The 19,754-nt window shown below is 41.4% G+C and overlaps 1 protein-coding gene across 5 annotated transcripts in view; it reads left to right on the top strand.

Moving 5' to 3' along the window:
• The window catches only part of LOC145401373 (uncharacterized), a 253,052-nt gene that overhangs the window by 114,196 nt on the left and 119,102 nt on the right, over positions 1-19,754 (top strand). For 3 of the 5 annotated variants that reach the window (XM_080273704.1, XM_080273700.1, XM_080273699.1), the window contains exon 3: positions 11,045-11,083. The exons of 1 other annotated variant lie outside the window; for it this stretch is intronic. In XM_080273704.1, the coding sequence (XP_080129830.1) occupies positions 11,045-11,083 (39 nt within the window). Of the gene's footprint in view, positions 1-2,028; positions 2,056-11,044; positions 11,084-19,754 lie in introns of all 5 variants that reach the window. One more of the 5 variants, XM_080273701.1, reaches the window with a different exon arrangement.

The following is a 19,754-nucleotide window of genomic DNA, read 5'->3' as shown; positions in this document are numbered from 1 at the left end:
TCCTCCTGTACTCCTGTCATCCTCCACACCTGGCTGTCCTCACCTGCCACCCCCCTCACCTGTTACACCTCTTCTCTTCCACACCTGTCTTGCACCTGTACCTTCCTCACCTGTTCTCACCTGTACAACTTTCATCCGACACACCTGTCTCATCCTCCCCACCACAGCATTACTGTCTTCGCTTTCAGTTACCAAATCTACACAGCCACCTGAAAGTTGATATGAGAGTGTGTGCGCCATATGTTGTGGACAGGACACCTATTTGACTTAGGAGAATAGACAGACTAGTTTACACCCAGAGTTGGAAGTAATTTATCCGACTCTTGTGATCAGTTCTGGCTGCCCAGGTTGTATCATCACAATAAAGTATGTATCCTCAAAAAAAAAAAAAAAAAAAAAAAAAAAAAAAAGTCCGTGTGAATAATTATGTTGTCACTGATGCATAATTTTCTTAAACACTAACGGTCAAGTAAAGAAGTGTCTGAGATCTGTATATGTTACTCCTCTTAAAAGACTCATGCTAGTGTTTAAGAGTAAAAACGAAAAAAAAAAAATGAATATATTCTTCGAGTCAAGTCCAAGCCTATGAAGTGATGGCAAACAAACTGGAAAGTAAAAGTCTGCACCATCTAATGGTATGTGAGATTACAAAAATGTAAACCCTCCAGACAATGCTTGTGTCATCTGTTTAAAACTAATTTAATATTCTGACACGATAGAAAATTAATGCTGATGAATTATATTGAAATCAGATATAACAAAAATTTGGTACTTCTAGAATGGAAGACTACATGCCAAATTAAGGTCAGAATATCTTATCTTGGCATTGTTGAATATTTGTAAAGGTTTAATGTAAGACAGGTTCAACGAGACCGGGTGTCTTAGGTCAAGCAACAATATATACAATATATATATTTGATACAGTAAGAACTATAATAACCTTTTAAAAGTAGCTTATTTATAATGCTCTGAACACAGTATAAGTATACATTAATGACTGACCTCATTAGGCTGATTTCTAGAGTATACAGAGTACTAAGTACTCTATAAATGCATATGAGAAATAATTAACCTGCGAACAGCGAACCATCTGTATCATTCTCCTCATTACGATGACGCCTCTTGCTCGTATATTTTCTTGTCACTGTCAGATAGTTTCATTCAGCTTAAGGGAGACCTCCCATAGCGAAGGGGTTAAGGGAGGAGAGAGGTTTTTCTTGATATTTGTTTTAAAAGTCGTCCTTGGATAGCAAGAGTATGATAGAAAAAGCGTCATCATATTGAACTGAGGCTACTACATCAGTGACTATTCTGAACAAGAGGCCTGATGATTCAGTGGTCTGCGGCACAGTCCGGAGAGAGAACAGCTTGATTTACGCATCGATTCGAATCTCCGAGATACTTTTCCTCCCATAATGCAGTTTGTATCCTGTGTATCCCATTGCTTTTGTATTTATCAATTTCTGTGAACCTTCTCAATTTTTTCTGTGAACCTACTGACTTTTTCTGCGAACTGTCTGTACTTCCCTACTTCTGCCATTGTAGCAGCACTCTGTATTAACCTGTCGTGTTGCAGGTGTTTGCTTTCCTTTTTACTCTTTTGTATTCCTTCCTATCACCCCCCCCCTCCCTTCTCCCACTCTCCTTCCGCTCCACACTGTTCTACTCTCCTTTGCCGGCTACCTTCATCCTTTCACTCTCCTGCCCCTCATTTCTGATCCTCCCCTCTCCTTCATCCTCCCCTCCTTACTCCTTCCCCTTTCCTCCCTCGTCCTCTTCCTCCTCTCACCTAGCACCCTTTCCTATCCACTCTTTCAAGTCTGGCCCTCCCCTTCATCATCCATATCCCATTTTGTACCCCAGTCTCTCTCCCCTCCAACCTCTTTCCCTCCTCACCACTGTACCCTTCTCCCCTTACCTTCCCCTCTCTCATCCCCTCTACCCTTTTCCCTCTTTCCGCCCCTTCCCTGTCCTCTTGCCTGCCCTACCCCCATCCCTCCATGTCTGATCACTGTCTCTCCCCACCAGATGGGTCCCAGGGGCGGCACGAAGAAGGTATGGCAGTATGTCTGACCACTAACCCAGGGGCGGGGGTGGGGGAAGGGAAGGAGCAAGGGAATGGAAGGGGGATAAGCACCGTACGGAGAGCAGTAGAGAGCGAGAATTTGCTTATCTAGAGGCTTACTGGTGTCAGAGGCTAGCCATTTTGTGCCATTTCAAGTCTAGAGTAACCTTAGTTTCACCATCCCACTCCTCTTTCCCAGCTAAAGGATGGGGTAAGGAAGGATCCAGAAAAAGTGAAACAAATGTCATAAAGTAAGAAAATTGTCAACTAGAACGACCAGTGTAATGAGCTAAAGAAAATATCGCTCACATATAAGGCCTAGAATGCACATTTTAGTTTTTTTTTTCTTTGTTACATGATGCCATCCGAAGTTTAAAGTAAAGAATAGACAGAAGTACTGGATGATAACCAATATGGATGAGATGGCCAGCTTTGTGCACCAGAGTTAAAAGAGATGGAACAACCACGACCACTGTAGTGTATCAATCACTCGCAAAGCCACTGCAAATATTGTGATTTGTATGGCAAACTAATGTCAAGTATTGTTAGGATATCCATGTGTTTTACACCGTTCATACAAATTAACAAAAGATAATGTAGACAATATGTGGGCGGGCGAGAGATACAACACAGTGTCCACAGTTGTCCCATCTGTGTTTACTATCGAGTTTTGTTTACCACTTACTAACCTGGGTTGGATACTGTGGTGAGGAAGGTCTCACTCCTTTAACGCTTTTTATTAAATAACTCACTAACTCCTAGGACCTGCAGCTTATATATATATATATATATATATATATATATATATATATATATATATATATATATATATATGTATGCCTGTGTGCTTGGGCAAAAAATGCGTTCTCTGAAGCCTAACAGCCATTCTACGAACAACAACAGATAAAGATACCTTCTCATGCCACCAACTGAGTATTAATATTCCTGAATCCTCATTAAAGACTGGTGCGATGCGTGAGATCAGTTCAAGCTTTGGTAAAGAAATTCACTTCCTTAAACTGTTTCCTGCCTCAGTCTGTGGTCGATCTGGCGTCCTTTCAGTCAGCAGCCAGCTCTTCTGCCACCTCACCACCACTTCCTCCTCGGTCTGAGGATATCCGAGGTGGGAGTGACTAATATCCTCATGATCGCCAGCTTATTCATAACATTGCGACACACACACACACACACACACACACACACACACACACACACACACACACACACACACACACACACACACACACACACTTAGACAGTTAACCCTCTTATCTCCACAAAAATCTATACTGTTTATTCTTATTAGCGCCGAGCAGTTTGATTCAGCTTAGGAGTGGCCTCTGTCGACTCAGGGTTACAAACGAATCTCCTGCTTCACTCCGTCCACGTCATGAATCATATATCTTTTCCTCTTGGCGTCACCGGGCTGTTCTTTGCAGCATAGGAGTGAATGGCTTACTATCATCAGAGGGTTAAATATTATTTCTCTGGAGTAAATGCAATAAGAGTTTTTGGATGCTGTACAAAATACCTCTCGTCTGAACTGTATTATAGCCAGTGTGAGAGGGAAAGAAGGGAGAGATGATGTGGGATAATGGGAAAGAAGAATGGAGAACGAGGATGAGAGGAGAGGAGACAGAGAGAGAATGGAAGAAAAGTGTAGCGAAGGAGGTTGACAGAAGAAAGAAAATTGATAAATACTGTGAAGGAAAGATAGAGGAGGAGGAGAAGAGATGAAGAAGAAAGAAAGTAAAGAGAAAGTGCTGAGGGCAATGTGAAGAGAGGCAAAGGCATAACAGGAAGAGAAAGGTTAGAGATGAATAATAAGAGATGAGGAACTAATATCTATGATAAAGGCTTGAAAGCAGAATGAAAGAAGATAAAAAAAAAAAATGGATGAAGATGAAGATGTAAATGAGGTGAGAGCAAAGGTTGAGGCTGGTTATACCCGCTTCACCCACTTGCCTCACCCACATGTCAAGAGTGCGGCAGTTTAGCTAGTACTTGTTTCCAGTTTCAGGCCAGTCTAGTAGGCGCAGTAGAGTGGGGCAGGTCAGGTGTTGCTGAGGAAGAGCAGGGTGTGGTTGGTAGGGCGAGGCAATGTAGAGTGATGGTGAGGCAGGATGAGACTAGGCAGGGTGAGCAAAGACAGGGTGATGGTGAGGAAGAGTGAGTAAAAACAGGGTAGTGGTGAGTCGGAAGGGAAAAGACAAGGTGATGGTTAGTTAAGGCGGGTTAGTAATGAAGCAGGGTAAGGATGCACAAGCTGGTGATGCTGCAGGATAAAGTAAGACGGTGGTGGTGAGGCATGGGGTGGTGGTGGGCAGAGTTAGACAAGGCAGGGTGGTGGTGAGACATGGTAAGACGAAGGAGGGTGGTGGAGGGCAGCGTTAGACGAGGCAGGGTGGTAGTGAGGCATGGTAAGTTAAAGTAGGGTGGTGGTGAGCAGAGTTAACAAGGCAGGGTGGTGGTGAGGCATGGTAACACAAGGCAAAGTAAAGGTGGTGGTGAGGCATGGTAACACAAGGCAAAGTAAAGGTGGTGGTAAAACTGGTGAGGAAAAATTGTATTGGAAGTTATCACACGTGTCCTACTATTTCTTCTCAGCCACTATGCCAGGTACTGTACGTCTACTTATTCAGGTCAGATTACGCAGCTCTCTCTTTACAAGGCATTATTTATTGACTCACATTATTTGCTTTATTTACGTGTTTATTTACTGTATTTACTTGTTTGTTCAGCATCACGCAGGGAAGGGAAAAGCTTTGCCTGTTAGTGGAGTCTGTTTACCGAGATGTCAATGAGGGGGTTGGTGGTGGATGGGTGAGAGACAGAGAGGTTTGGAGAGTGGACTATTGGGTAAGGTAGGCTGGAGTGTAGGGTGTAGGGTGTAGGGTGAGATGGGGATATAGGGTGAGGCAGGGCAGTGTGTAAGGTGTAGGGTGAGACACTGGATATAGGTGAGGCAAGCTGGGGTGTAGGATGAGACAGGGGATGTGGAGTGAGATAGACTGGGATGTATAGTGTAGGGTGGGGCAGGCTAAAATATAAGATGATGTAGGTTAGCTTAGGCCTAGGCAGGGGATGTAGGGAGAGATAGGTTGATGTATTGGGTGTGGCAGGGTATTGTATTGTAATGTAGGAGTGGTGTGTGAAGAATGGCGTAGGGGTAATGTGTAGAAGACGAGACAAGTGTATGGAGAGTAAGGCAGGTTTAGTGTGTGAAGAGCGAAACAGGGGTGATGTGGAGAGAAAGACGGGGTTATTGAGGGAGTAGCAGGAGGAGAGGAGGGGGGGGGGACACGACAGGTAATATGTGGAAGAGAAGGAGGGATGCAGAGCAGTAGCGCAAAGAAGGAGAAATGAGGGAATGTTAAATGTACCGCAGATTAACTAGTGTCGGTGAGGAGAGGTGTTGGTGTAGACAGGAGGGTGTCCTGGGAGGAAGGGAGGTGTTTGCTAGTAGACTGTGGCTGTGATGTCTTTGGGAGAGGAAGAGCAGTAGAATAAGAACTGTGGTTGCGTGTTCAGATCCGGCTGTTGCAGGGAAACAGTTACAGGATCTGGATTCGATGCCAACGTGTTGACAGATCCTACTGTACACATGACCCTACCAACATGAACAGCGCACAGCTGCGATGAAAATCTAAGAAAATCGGGAAGAACAGCCTTATTATTCAAACATAACTCAGAAAGCAAAGGAACAGACAAGCTTCCATTTGTTTTTAATGTTTTGAACCACCTAATGTACACAGAATATGACAAGCTTTTCGATATCGGCCCTGATTTCACTTTGTAATGTAGTATGCTGGCCAATCAGATCGAGTAATCATAAGCATCCATAAATAATCGAGATAAACTGAGGGAATGCACACATCTTCGCCTCTAAACGTCAATAATTCGACCGCATGATGAAGAAGTTCATGAAGCAGTGATGAAGAGAAGGACAATGTGATGAAAATGTAACAAGTGGAAATATGATGAAACAAAGAGGAACAAACAGCATATGAAAAGGTAATGAAGAGAGGCGTATAATAATTAGAGTGAAGACTATATAAGAAGAGAGTTGACGAGGATGAAACGGAGATGAATAAAGAGATAATGAAGACATGGTTAGAAGACAGACAGAGGCGAAGGAGGGGAATAAGCAAGAAGAAAGATTATGAGGGGGAAAGAGGAAAAAAGGAATGAATGTAGTAAGTAGATAAAACAATAGTTAAATAGGAGAATCGGTAAAGGAACGAGACAAGATTAATGAATATATAATTAAGAGAATGAGAAATGAAGAATGTAAAGTAAATCCCTAAGAAAAGTAAAGAAGAGAATGAGTAAAGAAAACTGAAATGATCAGTGAAATGAATGAACAAAACAAGATAAAACAAAAGAAATAAACAAGAATATGAAGAAAGGAACAGATGAAGACAGAAAGGAAGGATTGAAGGGAATGAGTTTGTAAGTGGTAATGGAAATGAACAAACATTGCATTAAGCGAGAGAGAGAGAGAGAGAGAGAGAGAGAGAGAGAGAGAGAGAGAGAGAATGTGTAGTGACGAGTAAGAAAATACTAAATATTGGAAGGCAGAACTAATATTAAAAGTAGAAAAATGAAAAAGAAAAAATGAGAGAATTAAAAAATAGGAAGAGTGAAAGGGATAAGATAAAAGGAGAAAATTAAGAAAAATGAAGTAATGACTGTATGCAGAACTAAGGAAAACCACTGAAAAAGAAACACGAGTAATTGCAATGGAAGAGAAGGTAGGTCACAGAATACAGTTAAGAATACAGTGATAAAACAGAGAAGTAAAAAGTCTGAAAAGATGAAGAAAATTTAGTTCGTAGCGATGATGATAAAACCGACAAATATTAGGGAATGCCGAGAGGGGAGAAAGGAATAATGTCAAGCAGCTATGAAAGTTTTAAAAATGCGATGAAACAGAGATTAACAATAAAAAGGATGTCTGTGGCCGTGATAGGAATAGACAAGTATTTACTACAAAAACATTAATAACAAGAGGAAAAGAGAAACAAGAATGAGGCAAAACAGCGAAGAATGTGAGAGTAAGATGATGATACAACAGGGTGTGAAGAGACAGTGATGAGAATGTTCTCGTAGCGTTGAAGGGAAAGAAAATAATACAAAAAGAAGATGTAAAGAAAATGAAAGGAGAGAGAGAGAACTAATAGATCAAACTTATATGTGAACCAAGTTTGGAAAGGGAAGACAATGTATACGTGGCCGTGAAGAGAAAAAAGGCAGTACTACAGAGAAGATGAGAAGGAAAAATAACAACAAACAGCGAAGGAAATATAACAAAAGAAGATAGGTAAAATAATAAAATGAACCAAAGATTGTGAGGAGATACTGAAAAGAATGAATTTGTGGTGGTGCTGGGTATTATACAATGAGAAACGAAGGACAGAGGAGAAGGAGAAAGAATAAGACCGAAAATAACAAAAAAGAGAAGTAACAGAATGAGAATAATGATAAATAATGATAAATAATGACAAAATAATGAAGAGGGCTGAATAAGCGAGGGTGGAGAGAGAAAAACAGATTAATATTAAAGAGATAATGAAGAGGGCAGAATAAGCGAGGGTGGAGAAAGAAAAATGAGAGTGGATATCACAGCTTAACAACCCAGCCTGTGTGTGTGTGTGTGTGTGTGTGTGTGTGTGTGTGTGTGTGCGTAAGCTGAATAATTGTCTCGGTGTACTTACTGAGTTGTATATCTGTGCTGAGTTTTCTGTATATGCACGTATATGTGTACACGTATGTTCGTACTGTACGTATGTGTATGTGCGATTTTGTATTTGCGTATATGTGTAGGTGATAGTTCATGTGTGTGTGTGTGTGTGTGTGTGTGTGTGTGTGTGTGAAAGTTACGCAGACTTTCCTGACACTTGCCTGCCTCCCCCGTGGTGCCTCCGTGACTCAGCATTTTCCGGGGTTGGAGGAGGGGGTGGGATGGTGGTGGTGGGACGCTGTGGTGAGGGAGGAGGATAGTGGGGTGGAGGAATGAATAGTGGTGGTGAGGTGGAAGAGTAAAACTGGGGTGGGGGAGGAAACAGTGGTGGGAGGGATGTTGTGGTGGTGAGGGTGGGGGTGGGAAAGATGCTGGAGTTTGGGAGGTCATGGTGGGGAAGGACATGTGGAGTGGTGGGGACAGGGGAGGTTGTGGAAGTGAGGAGGAGAAGGAGACAGTCATAGTAGGGATGCTGTGGTAGGGGAGGAAGATGCAAAGGTGGAGATAGAACTGAGGAGGTGGATTTAAGGGAATTATGGTGATGGTTATATAAATAGTGTTGGGGAGGAGACAGCTGTATTGGGGAGAAGACAGTGGTGTTGGGGAAGTGTGGTGGTGGAGGGAGAGGGGAAGATCCTGAGGAAGTGGAGTTGATTCTGGGGTTAGGTGACAGCAAGAGGAGTCTGTGGTGATGGTGGTGATGGAGAGGTTGTGGTGGTGAGGTAGACTGAGATGGTGATGGTGAGCTGGATTGAAGGTTGGTGGAGGGGGGAGGATGGAGTGTAAGGGTCATTATACAGCATATGGTAGGGAGGCTCTAAGGAGGAGGGCTTTGGTGGAGGAGGGTGTGGTAGTGGAGAGGTGGAAGTGTTAAGACATTTTCAGGGATTTGTGTGTGTGTGTGTGTGTGTGTGTGACAAACAGACAGGCAGAAGATGTGTGAGAGGGAAAGGCAGTGACAGAGTGTGTAAGACAGCGTGAATGTGAGAAATGAAGGACTGGGTGCATGTGTGTGGGTGGAACGGGGGGCTGGTGTATGAATGAGAGGTGACAGTGTACAAAAAGAGAGAGGTTTCTGTAAGACAGTGTGTAAAAGAGACGGTGTATGAGGAAGGAATGTGTGTGTGTGTGTGTGTGTGTGTGTGTGTGTGTGTGTGTGCCAAGAAGGTATTGCAGATCGAAATGTGTGTGAGATAGGCAGGGATATGGATTAGAAAACAAGATATTAGTAACCAGAGGGCAATGCAGATAAGAATGTTTTTGTGACACTGGCAGGAATGTGTGTAATGCAAACAGGAATGTGTGTGCGGCAGCTAGGGTTATGGGTAAGGCAGCCACTTCCACTTCTATCAGCAGGGAATGTAGGCAGGTACGTGTGTGGGTGTGTAAGCCAGGCAGGAATATGGGTTAGGCAGCCATTTATACCAGTCAGTGATGTAATGAAGGCAGGAATGGTTGTGGGGCTGGCAGGATTGTGTGTTAGGCAGCACGTTTCATCAGTCAGGAATGTATGCAGGCAGGTATGTGTGTGTGTGACAGGCAGGCAGGAATATGGGGAAGGCATTCAGCATAATAAGCCTGGAATGTGTGTGAGGCAGGCAATTTTACGAGCCAGGACTGTGTGTGTGTGTGTGTGTGACCCTGAGACTGTAAGGGCGCGTCCAAACAGGTGGCAGAGTTTAGCTTCCGGTGCTTTGTGTGAAGAAACTTCCTCTCTCGCTCCACTAAATATATTGGCTGTCACGCGAGCATTCGGACACTCTCAGCATCTCTCGTTCTCACTCGTGTATTACAGTCTCTCTCTCTCTCTCTCTCTCTCTCTCTCTCTCTCTCTCTCATCGCCATAAAATCTTGCAATATCTCGATATCTGGACTACAATAATCAGGTTTTACACACACACACACACACACACACACATACAGAGTCCGCATAATGTAACCTTATATTTGACAATATTCACATCAGCACACTTTTAAAATGTATGGTGGAAGGGTGCATAAAGGAGGGCGGTTTGGGTTGACAGGGAGTGGAGGTGAGTGGCGATAGAGAAGCTAGAGACGCTCTCTTAACCGCAGCTAACCTTGATGAACTCTGGGATTAGGCGTTTAGTAGTAGACAAGATTAATTGTGGTGGTGTAAGGAAATAAGTCACGGCAGCTTGTCTGATCTCTTAAATTACTTTTATATAATCAACGTGCTAATCGTCCCGTTTATAGTGACATGTAACATTTTAGCTGTAAACATTTAATTAACGTTCTGCCATTCAAAGGTGTTGTCACCTTCAAATATTCACATCCTCCGCGGGGAACAAACAGATAATGAAAAATCATGTTTATTTATGGCAAGCAATTATATAGTTAGTGTTTATTGAGTGCCTGGCGTAAATTTCACCTTTCCAATATGATTTTGTTTAATGTTTTTCTTGCTAGTGCCATACAGTTTTATTCGGCTTGGGAGAGCCACCTAGAAATGAAGGGTGTAATGAACACTACATTTAACTCCAGTTCTAAAGCTTCTATAAATATTAATAAAATCTTTTAGCGGTAGCATGAATAAGATCAAAAAGGACGTGATCGCACTGTATTAAAGTAGGGTGATGGTGCGAGTGTAGTGATAGGTAGTACCAATAGATGGTGTATGTGTACAGGGGTGGTCTGGGCGGGGACCGAGTGCTGCTGCCATCTGGTGACCGCCGAGGAAACTTCTTGTCTCCTCCTCCTCCTCCTCCTCCTCCTCCTCCTGTTTTCTCTCTTTCCCGCTGCTGAGTTAAATAGATATTACAGTTTGTACTTTACTGTAACGCCTAAAAAGGTGGGGGTGTTTGGGTTAAGTATCGATAGTCCCCGATGCCCTAAAGTTACTGTTGACATGAAAAGACATTTAGGTCAATAACTGCAAATGAGTGGAATCTGTGCAACAGAGTGAACACGTCTGCAAATCACAGCTTCCCGTTGCATCCCCTCCTTGCACCTTCCATCCCTCACCCGTTTTATCAAAAGCACTCAGTAGTTATTGCGGAATTAATCTCTTTCATATTCCACTTCTGATATACTGTATGTATCAAAACCAGGTGCCAGAGCAGGAAGCCTACTGAAAAATCAACGAGTACAGAATTTTAAGACAGGGCGCGTGAGACGAAAGATGTTGTTTTCGTGTTTGCATATTTTGATTGAAACTGTTACATCCCCGTGTTTATATTATTATTGAATCTAAAGTTGTGTGTCTTGATTTTCAGTTCCCGGTTCCTATCTTTTTGGAGAGAATTCGACCAAAGGTAAATAAGAGAGATGTATTAGCTTGCATTGCTTGACTCGGCACCGCCACCGCCTCTTTATTTTTTTTTTTCCCCCTCCCTCCCCGTTGCTGCCTCAGACTTGTCACCCTAATTGTACGCTCCTGCCTTCTTAGCCCTGAACAAAGATAGATGAGTTTGAGCCTGTTCACATTAAGGTCAGAGTAGGGCACAATCTGACATAAAGTGTCTGATCGTACCTGTCGTAGTAAAAATCGGAAGAACACCCAGTGCTACAGGACCACATTCCGAGCATTCCGTTTCTCAGTGTCAGCTGCATTGTTTCTGGCACTGAGAAGCGGCTTGCCCTTATTGTGGCACATGAAACGAGTTGTTCCTCCTACTTTTACCTCATCCTACACGATCGGATAATTTGTATATCAGAATATATTCCGCTGTGGACATTGTGAACATGCTGTTGCCTTCGTAGACTGAGATTCGCTAAATATTCCCAGTCCTAAGATCCGTTTTTTTCAGGAAGTACAAGGAATTAAGAGTACAGACTCTTCTGTCATGAGTACAGACTCTTCTGTCTTTTGTTCTTCCTGGAAAGACAAACTGTAGATACTAGTCACTTAATCGTATTTTAGTTTGTGAGTAGGCCTTGGTCACCTATCGTCTCAGAGACAGGTATGTTGAGGATGCCAACCATAAAGCAACATCACAACACGCTTAACCTTTCAGCACGATGACGTCTTTTTCCTTAGTTTCTTCCTCCATCTTCAGTCGATTTTTCTTACGTAAGATCTCTCATACTGAAGGAGTTAATGAAGGCTGTATTCGAGCCCTCCAGTATGAAGATCTCTTTTAAGCTGAATAAACTTGTCTGAGGACACATGATTAAAAATAATTTAAAAAACACTATTTATATCAACATTTTAGGTTCGTCTCTTAAGATCCTATAGTGAACAGAGATGCCTGTAAACCTTTGACAGTTACAAGTTCTAAGCCAATATAGATTATATGGCTGGTTTAAATAACGTTCATATATTGCAAACGCTTAACTGGTGTGATCTATTCGCATACAGATGATTTAAATCACACCGATGTCCTTCAAACGGTTGATTCTTTTTATCTGTACAGTATGTCAGGCTTACAGAACATGGATGCCCAAACACTTAAATCTTGTGAATATTAATAGACAGGTTTAAAGCAAATAGATTACTATATAGTTACAGTTCTTGTGATTTATACGATTTGCTTAAATTACATGGCTGTCCTTGAAATACCTAGGCACAGTCAACCATATAATCACACGAGTTAAATGGCTCAGTGGATGACACACGCAACATAGTGCCGGAAACTGCTAAAAATCAATAACATCATCTACATCAACACTCGTATTAGTTACAGGATTAACTTTTTCGCTGTCATGGACGCACTTTGATGTTTTATTCATACTGTATTGCTAAATTTCTCAGAAGAAATTCAATGGTTGGAGGGGTAATCCAGACAGTGTCCAGCCCTTGGACCTATAGAATTTCCTCGGCTAAATATTATCATTTAGTGGAGTTAAATAACGCGCCCATATAAAGTGAAAGCATTAAAGCCAAAATCATCAGTGAATCCATTGCTTGCAGTAACAGGTAGTTACACAAAAATATGAACCTTGTGTGTCCAACAGCTACAGCCAGCTTTGGCTTAGTACGTTTGTGTGTGTGTGTTTATATATATATATATATATATATATATATATATATATATATATATATATATATATATATATATATATATATATATATATACACACACACAGATAGAGAGAGAAATGCGGCCTCAGCCTTTGATTCCTTCTTCCTCGCATAAAAGATATATAGATAGATAGATTTATAGATAGATCGATAGATAGCACTGCAATCCGACTTTCCATTTGAGACGCATGAGGAAAGTAGTGTGTGTGTTAGAGGAGAGTTTCACCCTAGCCAGATAGATATCCCTATGTAATGGCTGTGGAAAGGTCACGCTCTGACTTGCATGATAGTACCATTTGTGCTGAGTGGAACATACAGTAGTTTTATGAATGTATGTACAACCGTTTCATTGTTAAAACCATGCTAAATAACAGTAGCAGGTCAGATTGTAAATATCAGTAGTTTTATGTATTTATCTATATACCACTGTATCGCTATGACATCCATGCTTAATATTAGCACCTGTGTTGAATGCAAAGAACAGTAGCTTAATTTATGTATTCACCACTACCATAGCGCTGGAATGTTAAATGAGTAATTGGTAGTATATACATTTTTTTCGTTGAAGACTCTAATGCTACTTTCCTGCTTTTATTGATTGACTGAAATATTTACTGTTGTAAAGGTATTCGCAGTACTTATACAACTTTTATGTTACCGCATTCCATTTTCTTGATGCTGCCCTTAGCCGTATCTTCTGCTTGTAGAATTAAATGTTATGATCATAATCTTCTCTGTAACAAACAGTCCCGAAAGGACCATTAGGTTTGATGCTGTGTGCTGTCCCTTATACTCCTTTACATAGTACTTGGAATGGAGTTAGGATGATGATGATGATGATGATGATGAGGAGGAGGAGGAGGAGGAAGAATAAGAAGAGGAAGCATCCTACTGCTATAGCACTGTTAGCACTACGCTGAACAATAAGCTGGAATAATATACGTATTTTAACTTTTTCGCAGTTACCCCTTTAAACCGAGACTGCCCTTCTTTTTCGTTTTCTTCTAGTAGCCGCTAAACTATGCTATTCAGTTTAGGAGAGACCTCTCATCATTTCATGCAGATGAAATACAATCACCACTAACAACATGTCAAATAACTTGTTAGCTACGTCTCTTGTCCCAAACTAAATAAAATTATCAGGCGTTAGGCGAAAATAAATACTGTAGTTTTTTTATTCTCGGATTTCTTTTTATCCTCATGCTGTTGTAGGTTTGTATGAATCTAATAAAATTATCTGACATCAGCAGAAAATAATACTAGTTCTTTATCTCGCAGCCAAGGATTTAATTTGCCGCCATCAAGTATGAAGTCTACTCACCACTTAATCTCCGTTACTGTCACGATGAATAATAACAGATATTTGTATTGATTATGGGACGCATTAGTACCGATGTAAGCGACATCTTACCATTGTGGTTAGGTCTTCTTTCTTACTTTTCCACAATTTCTAGCTTTCTCCCCCTCCTTCCCTTTCTACTCCTTTACCTTCTACCCACTCCTCCTCCTTCTCCTCTCACATTCCCTATACATGGTAGTCACATGCTTACTGTATATCTTGATAATGGTTACAGTAACTGCAGACAGGCCTACGTCGTGTTGGGTTGTCGCTTTCCGTATACGGTACCGTCACTCAGTACGATACTCCAAAAATCATTCACCTCGATAACGTACCAGTCCAATTTATTCTTGCTACTCCAGCCAGTATAGTGAACTTACGAAATTCCTTTAATTCTAAAGAGGTTATTGAAAGCTATATTAGACTAAACCTTTACGACCTCAAAAGTCTCGTCCAAAATGAATGCAGGCGTCTAAAGATTGCAAGAAAAAAAAAAAAAAAAGATTTCCACATTGCCAAGGGAATACAGATTTGTCTCCTCACAGCTACAGACATCCCTCCTGGCTGGAGATAGTATACTCCAGATTCGTGTTGCCTAAGTTCACTAAATATTTGCTTAAATGGTTTGACCTTTGACCTGATAAAACCCTGCAAAATGTCTACATTAAAAAAGAAGTGAGGAAGGAGCCTGGGGGTGAGACCATTTTCAAAAGGAACAATTGTACCAAGTTTGAAGTGAATTGGTGCAGAAATAAAAAATGGTAACAAATAAAAAAATGTTTGGAAGAATATGGGAAGAGAACGGACTTAAACTGGACAAATAGTATGGCCTCCGTCATGGTGCTGAAATCATAATTTGTATATTATCGGATTCGTTGAGGGGCTCCTTGCCACCACCTCCTTGGATATTTATTCCCATATTACTTACCCTTTCACTACGATGATGTCTGTGTTTTATTCTTGTCAACTCCAAACGGTCTTAATCAGTTAAGGATGAATTTTTCCAACTGGAGGAGTTAAGTAACGCCTTCATTAACCCAGGCACTGAAAGGTGATACCCTTATGGTAAAATCGTCAGGATGTAACAGAGGGAAAAAAAAAAAAAAAAAAAAAGAGCATAGTGAAAGTGTTGATATTCTCTTGTATGTTGTTAGTATCTTTTTAACCCCATGAATATGAAAGTCTCCCCTAGGCTCAATAAAATTATGTGGTGACATCAAGTATTAATTAGAAAAGTCTTGAAAGCAGTAAAGGGGTCAATACTGAATATGTATAATCCCATCGCAGCGAAGCGTCCCCCCCCCTCAATAATCATCTAGTGAAAAAAGTGAATCAGGAAGGCCGTTATAGCAGTGAAGGCCTTAATATCAACACAGACGGGAACAAAAGAAAATGCCAACCTTTTCAGTACGATGACTTTTTTTTTTTTTTTGCTACCGCCGGACGATTCTTAGCTTAACATGGATCTAGAATAGTTGAACCTTTCGTAACCTTGCCTTATTATAGTAGAAGTATTCTTTCTGTACCGCACAAATAGGTTTTCTTTAACCTTGGAAAAGTCTCTCGTACTGAAGAGGGTCAGTGAAGGCTGTATATAATCAATCTAGTTCTAAAAAGTTTCTCTTAAGCTGAATAAAGTCTCATGAAGGCAGACTGAATGAACTTAATAACTCATCATCGTAGCAGAAGGATTAAGGAACTATTGAAGGCTATGGGCTATTAACGACCTCCAGTTCGAGAAGGTCCTCTTGTTGAATAAAGTCATTAATAGATATAACGAATAAAGTAAGATATATTTCGTTAAAGTAAGATATATATATATATATATATATATATATATATATATATATATATATATATATATATATATATATATATATATATATAGAGAGAGAGAGAGAGAGAGAGAGAGAGAGAGAGAGAGATTTAAAAATACGCCATTATACTGAGGATGCTAAAATGCCATATGCAAAGCTAAACTGGATAGGAATGTATGCCAGGGAACCTCCTAAGCCCACGAGCATACGGACCTTGGGTAATGCGTAAAGGAGAGGTTTTGTATAATTACAACCCATTCTGTTTATTAAATTAATGTAGAGATATGATGATGATGATGATGATGATGATGATGATATGTATGTTTCTACTATTTCTTTTCTCTTTGCAGGTGAGTGTTAGTACTCCTCGATTTTTGTTCCTCCACGCTGCCTCCAAGGTAATGGTAACTCTTAACATTTCACACACACACACACACACACACACACACACACACACACACACACACACACACACACACACACACACACACACTGAAGCTTGTGTAGTTTGATAAGTTTATCGAATTAGAATAGTACATTTGACATGTTTATGTGCATGAAAGTCTGTAACTATTGTGTGCATCAACCCTTTTCATAAATTTATCTGTAGGCAACCAACGTTTTATATAAAGGGTACTGGTCAGTCTATGATAAATCCCTTCAATGTGTAAGCACCTGACAACAAGCTACCGTGGTCCAAAACATTTAAGGACAGATAACCAGGCTACGCCGCTTGTGACATAGTATGATCGACAGTCCTTCAGCTGCCTCAGTGGGATTTAAACATGTGCATAGCACATAACGACTGGTGCTTCGAACGAATCAAATCATTAGATCACTGGGCGCATCATTTACTCATATTTATTTGATTGCAGGGCCTTTAAAACATGGCTAGAATATGCGGGGTAGAGCTGTTCATTCATTCATTCGCGTGTAAATCAGTTACTGCAGTACATACAGTCGAATCAAAAGTCCTGTCGCCTCGCCTTCTTCTCTGTCTTTGGACTTCGAAGATCTGTATGGTGAATCCGCAGCAACCGACAGTGGCTATTTGACCACAGATTAGTGTCATCAGTGTTGGTTATGCTGCGAATTAACCATGCTGAGCTTCCTTGTCCATGGAGAGATCACACAGGAAAGGCGAGGGACTATTGGTGCCGACTGTATATACTGCAATGGCTCAAAAAAAAAAAAAAAAAAAAAAAAAATGAAACCTTGAAAGATGAGATTTAAGTTTGCCGAAGAGACAAAGAACTTTTTGAAAATGCCAAATGAAACTTTTTAAAAAGATGACTAAAAGTCCTTTCTAAATACAAATTACATAAGAGGTGGAGGATAGTAGATATTTCATTAATTCTTTACCAAACGGGCTCGACCCTTCCGGTTTTTCCATTGAAATCAGTCTTTCACAGGATACTTGTTATTAGTAATGGATTACCACAGGTACTGGGCATGTTTATGAACTTACCTGTGAAAGCTATAAATGAGGATTTAGAATGCGTAAATATTCCGCTGACGTCTACCAGTAGCTGGCCATTTTAGCGTTTCTAACGAGCATTTTTTTAGTTTTAAAGCTGGCTACAAACGCAGGTGAAGTTCGGTTGGTTTAGGTTTCGTTTGGTTAGGTTAAGCTTGGTTAAATCATTAATTTCCCCACAGCTTTGGCACGGGACACACTGATGCGTCCAGTTGTAACGATGGTTGGTAAACAACGATGCCAGTCAGAGATCGACGGTAACGCTGCCGCGGGCGACCTGGCATCTTTCTGTAATACCCAAAAATTCGTATATTTTGTCTTTCCAATTACCTCTTGCAATCACAATTCAATAGTTAACTATGTGTGTTGCATATGTGTCAAAATTACTTTCCTTGAGATTGTGTGTTTGTTATACTGTAGGTGGATTCACCGCTCCCGTTTGGTAAAAAATTACCAAAAGCTTTAAAAGAGAACCGATGAAAAATCTTTCAGAACAAAATAGTAAAATACATTTACAATTTATTTAGTGAAAATCTAAATGTGAGTGGAAAATAAATACATATAAGTTTATGGACATCAGAATTATTTACATGGTAGCAGTTCATAAAAAAAATTTTGACACTGCATGTGGAGAAACTACAAAATCAGTTCGTGAAAAGGCAGATGTGAGTGGAAGAGGTTAAAAGACATGTTAACGAACCTAAATATAATCATGCAGTGGATATGTCATCAAACGCAAGATAAGGGGAAAATAAGAGGGAATCTTAATAATCAGTGGATTATTTTTAAACATCAGTAAGTGGACTTATGTTTATAATGGAACATCCGTATAAATAATATAGTAAATGGTAAATGACTAAAAGTGTGGGTGTATGCAGATACATCAGCGGAGAGGTAAACGGTGGCAATATGGTGCTCGGAACATCCTTGCCTGTCTGTACCCTCCTGCAGCCCGTCACAACACACACACACACACACACACACAAGCCCCCGCACCACCCCACCCCGCCATCACTAAAAGCTGCAGCGTTTCATCTTCAAGGGGACTCTACTAATTAGACTCCCCCCACCCCCAGCCCTCCAGGTGGTTCTCTCTCCCCGGTAATTAGCTCTAACTACCCAACTACCCGTGACGTTGGCCGGACCAGCAGCTTCTTTGGACGCACTGTAGGCGCTCCTTTGACTTCCTTTGACTTCATCGCCCTCGTTAATGGCCACCGGGGCAAGGAGAACTCTAGCAAGTTATTTATGCATTTTCGTCTAGTTTTTTTGGCTGCTATTTTTGTGACGGTGGAAGAGATTATGCAAGATGGATGTGGAAGGATTACATGGATGAGTACATGAGCATAGACGTTTTGCGAGTGGTGGTTACGGGAGAGAGGGCAGATGAATAGTGACAGACGAGCATACAGGAATTTATGTTGCAGTTCATACCCTGTTTCCTGCTATTATTTCGACTACCGTCTGACGATTTCCTTCGGTTATAAGAAATCCCAGTGGCCTGAATGGTATTTATTTATTTATTTTTATTTATTTATATTGTATTATATATTTATTTGTTCACAATATGCCGTGTAGAGAAAGAGACATATTATTGGCACTGACGGTAATTATAATGACTAGACGATGACGAAGATGGCCGCGGAGACACGTTCTCAACTGGGTTACTCTTCACGTAGTGTAAGTGTGACATGCATGAGCCTGGGTCTTCCCTGAACTGCAGGGATGCTGTGGGGCGACGGAGGGAGGGAGCATGGCAGTGGTGATGGTGGTGGGTCAGGAACACGGTCTCGATAGTAAGATATGAGCAGCTTGGCCCCGGGACGCCGACAGGGCTGCGTGTCCGCCGTCAGGTGCCACTTTTATAACATGACCTGCGACGCTGGACCGGGGAAGGAAGGCAGTGTTTCCCCTCACCTCCTCTCCTCCTTCGCCCCTTCCTCCACCTCGCCCCTCATGCACCTTCCCCTTTCCGTTTCCTTCACTCTTTCACCCTCCCCCCCCTTCCCACCTCTCTTGGCTCTCCACGGTCACATGAACCCCTCGTCTCTTAATTAAGACAAATATATCCAAGAGCAAAGCATGATTACTTTCTTGTTCGCCTTTTTAGAAGTAACTTTTTTGACACGCCTTCAAAACATCAGTGCTGTCCAACATACATTTCCCATCTGTCCCGGCGGCATATGACCCTGGCAGTTGCGCCGCCAGATTTTAATACACTCAATCAATCAATCAATCAATTCCCATCTGTATAGGGTGTGTCTGTCTTGTCCGGTCCAGCCACCCATCACAGTTCATCTGCCCACTCCTTCCCGCCACGTCTGTCCTT

This window comes from Coenobita brevimanus, chromosome 55, assembly GCF_032717465.1.
Source record: "Coenobita brevimanus isolate Jiangsu-jjx chromosome 55, ASM3271746v2, whole genome shotgun sequence".
In the NCBI taxonomy this organism is placed as follows: Eukaryota; Metazoa; Arthropoda; class Malacostraca; order Decapoda; family Coenobitidae; genus Coenobita; species Coenobita brevimanus.
Note: the sequence above shows the minus strand (reverse complement) of the source record. Positions and strands in the feature narration are given on the sequence as shown.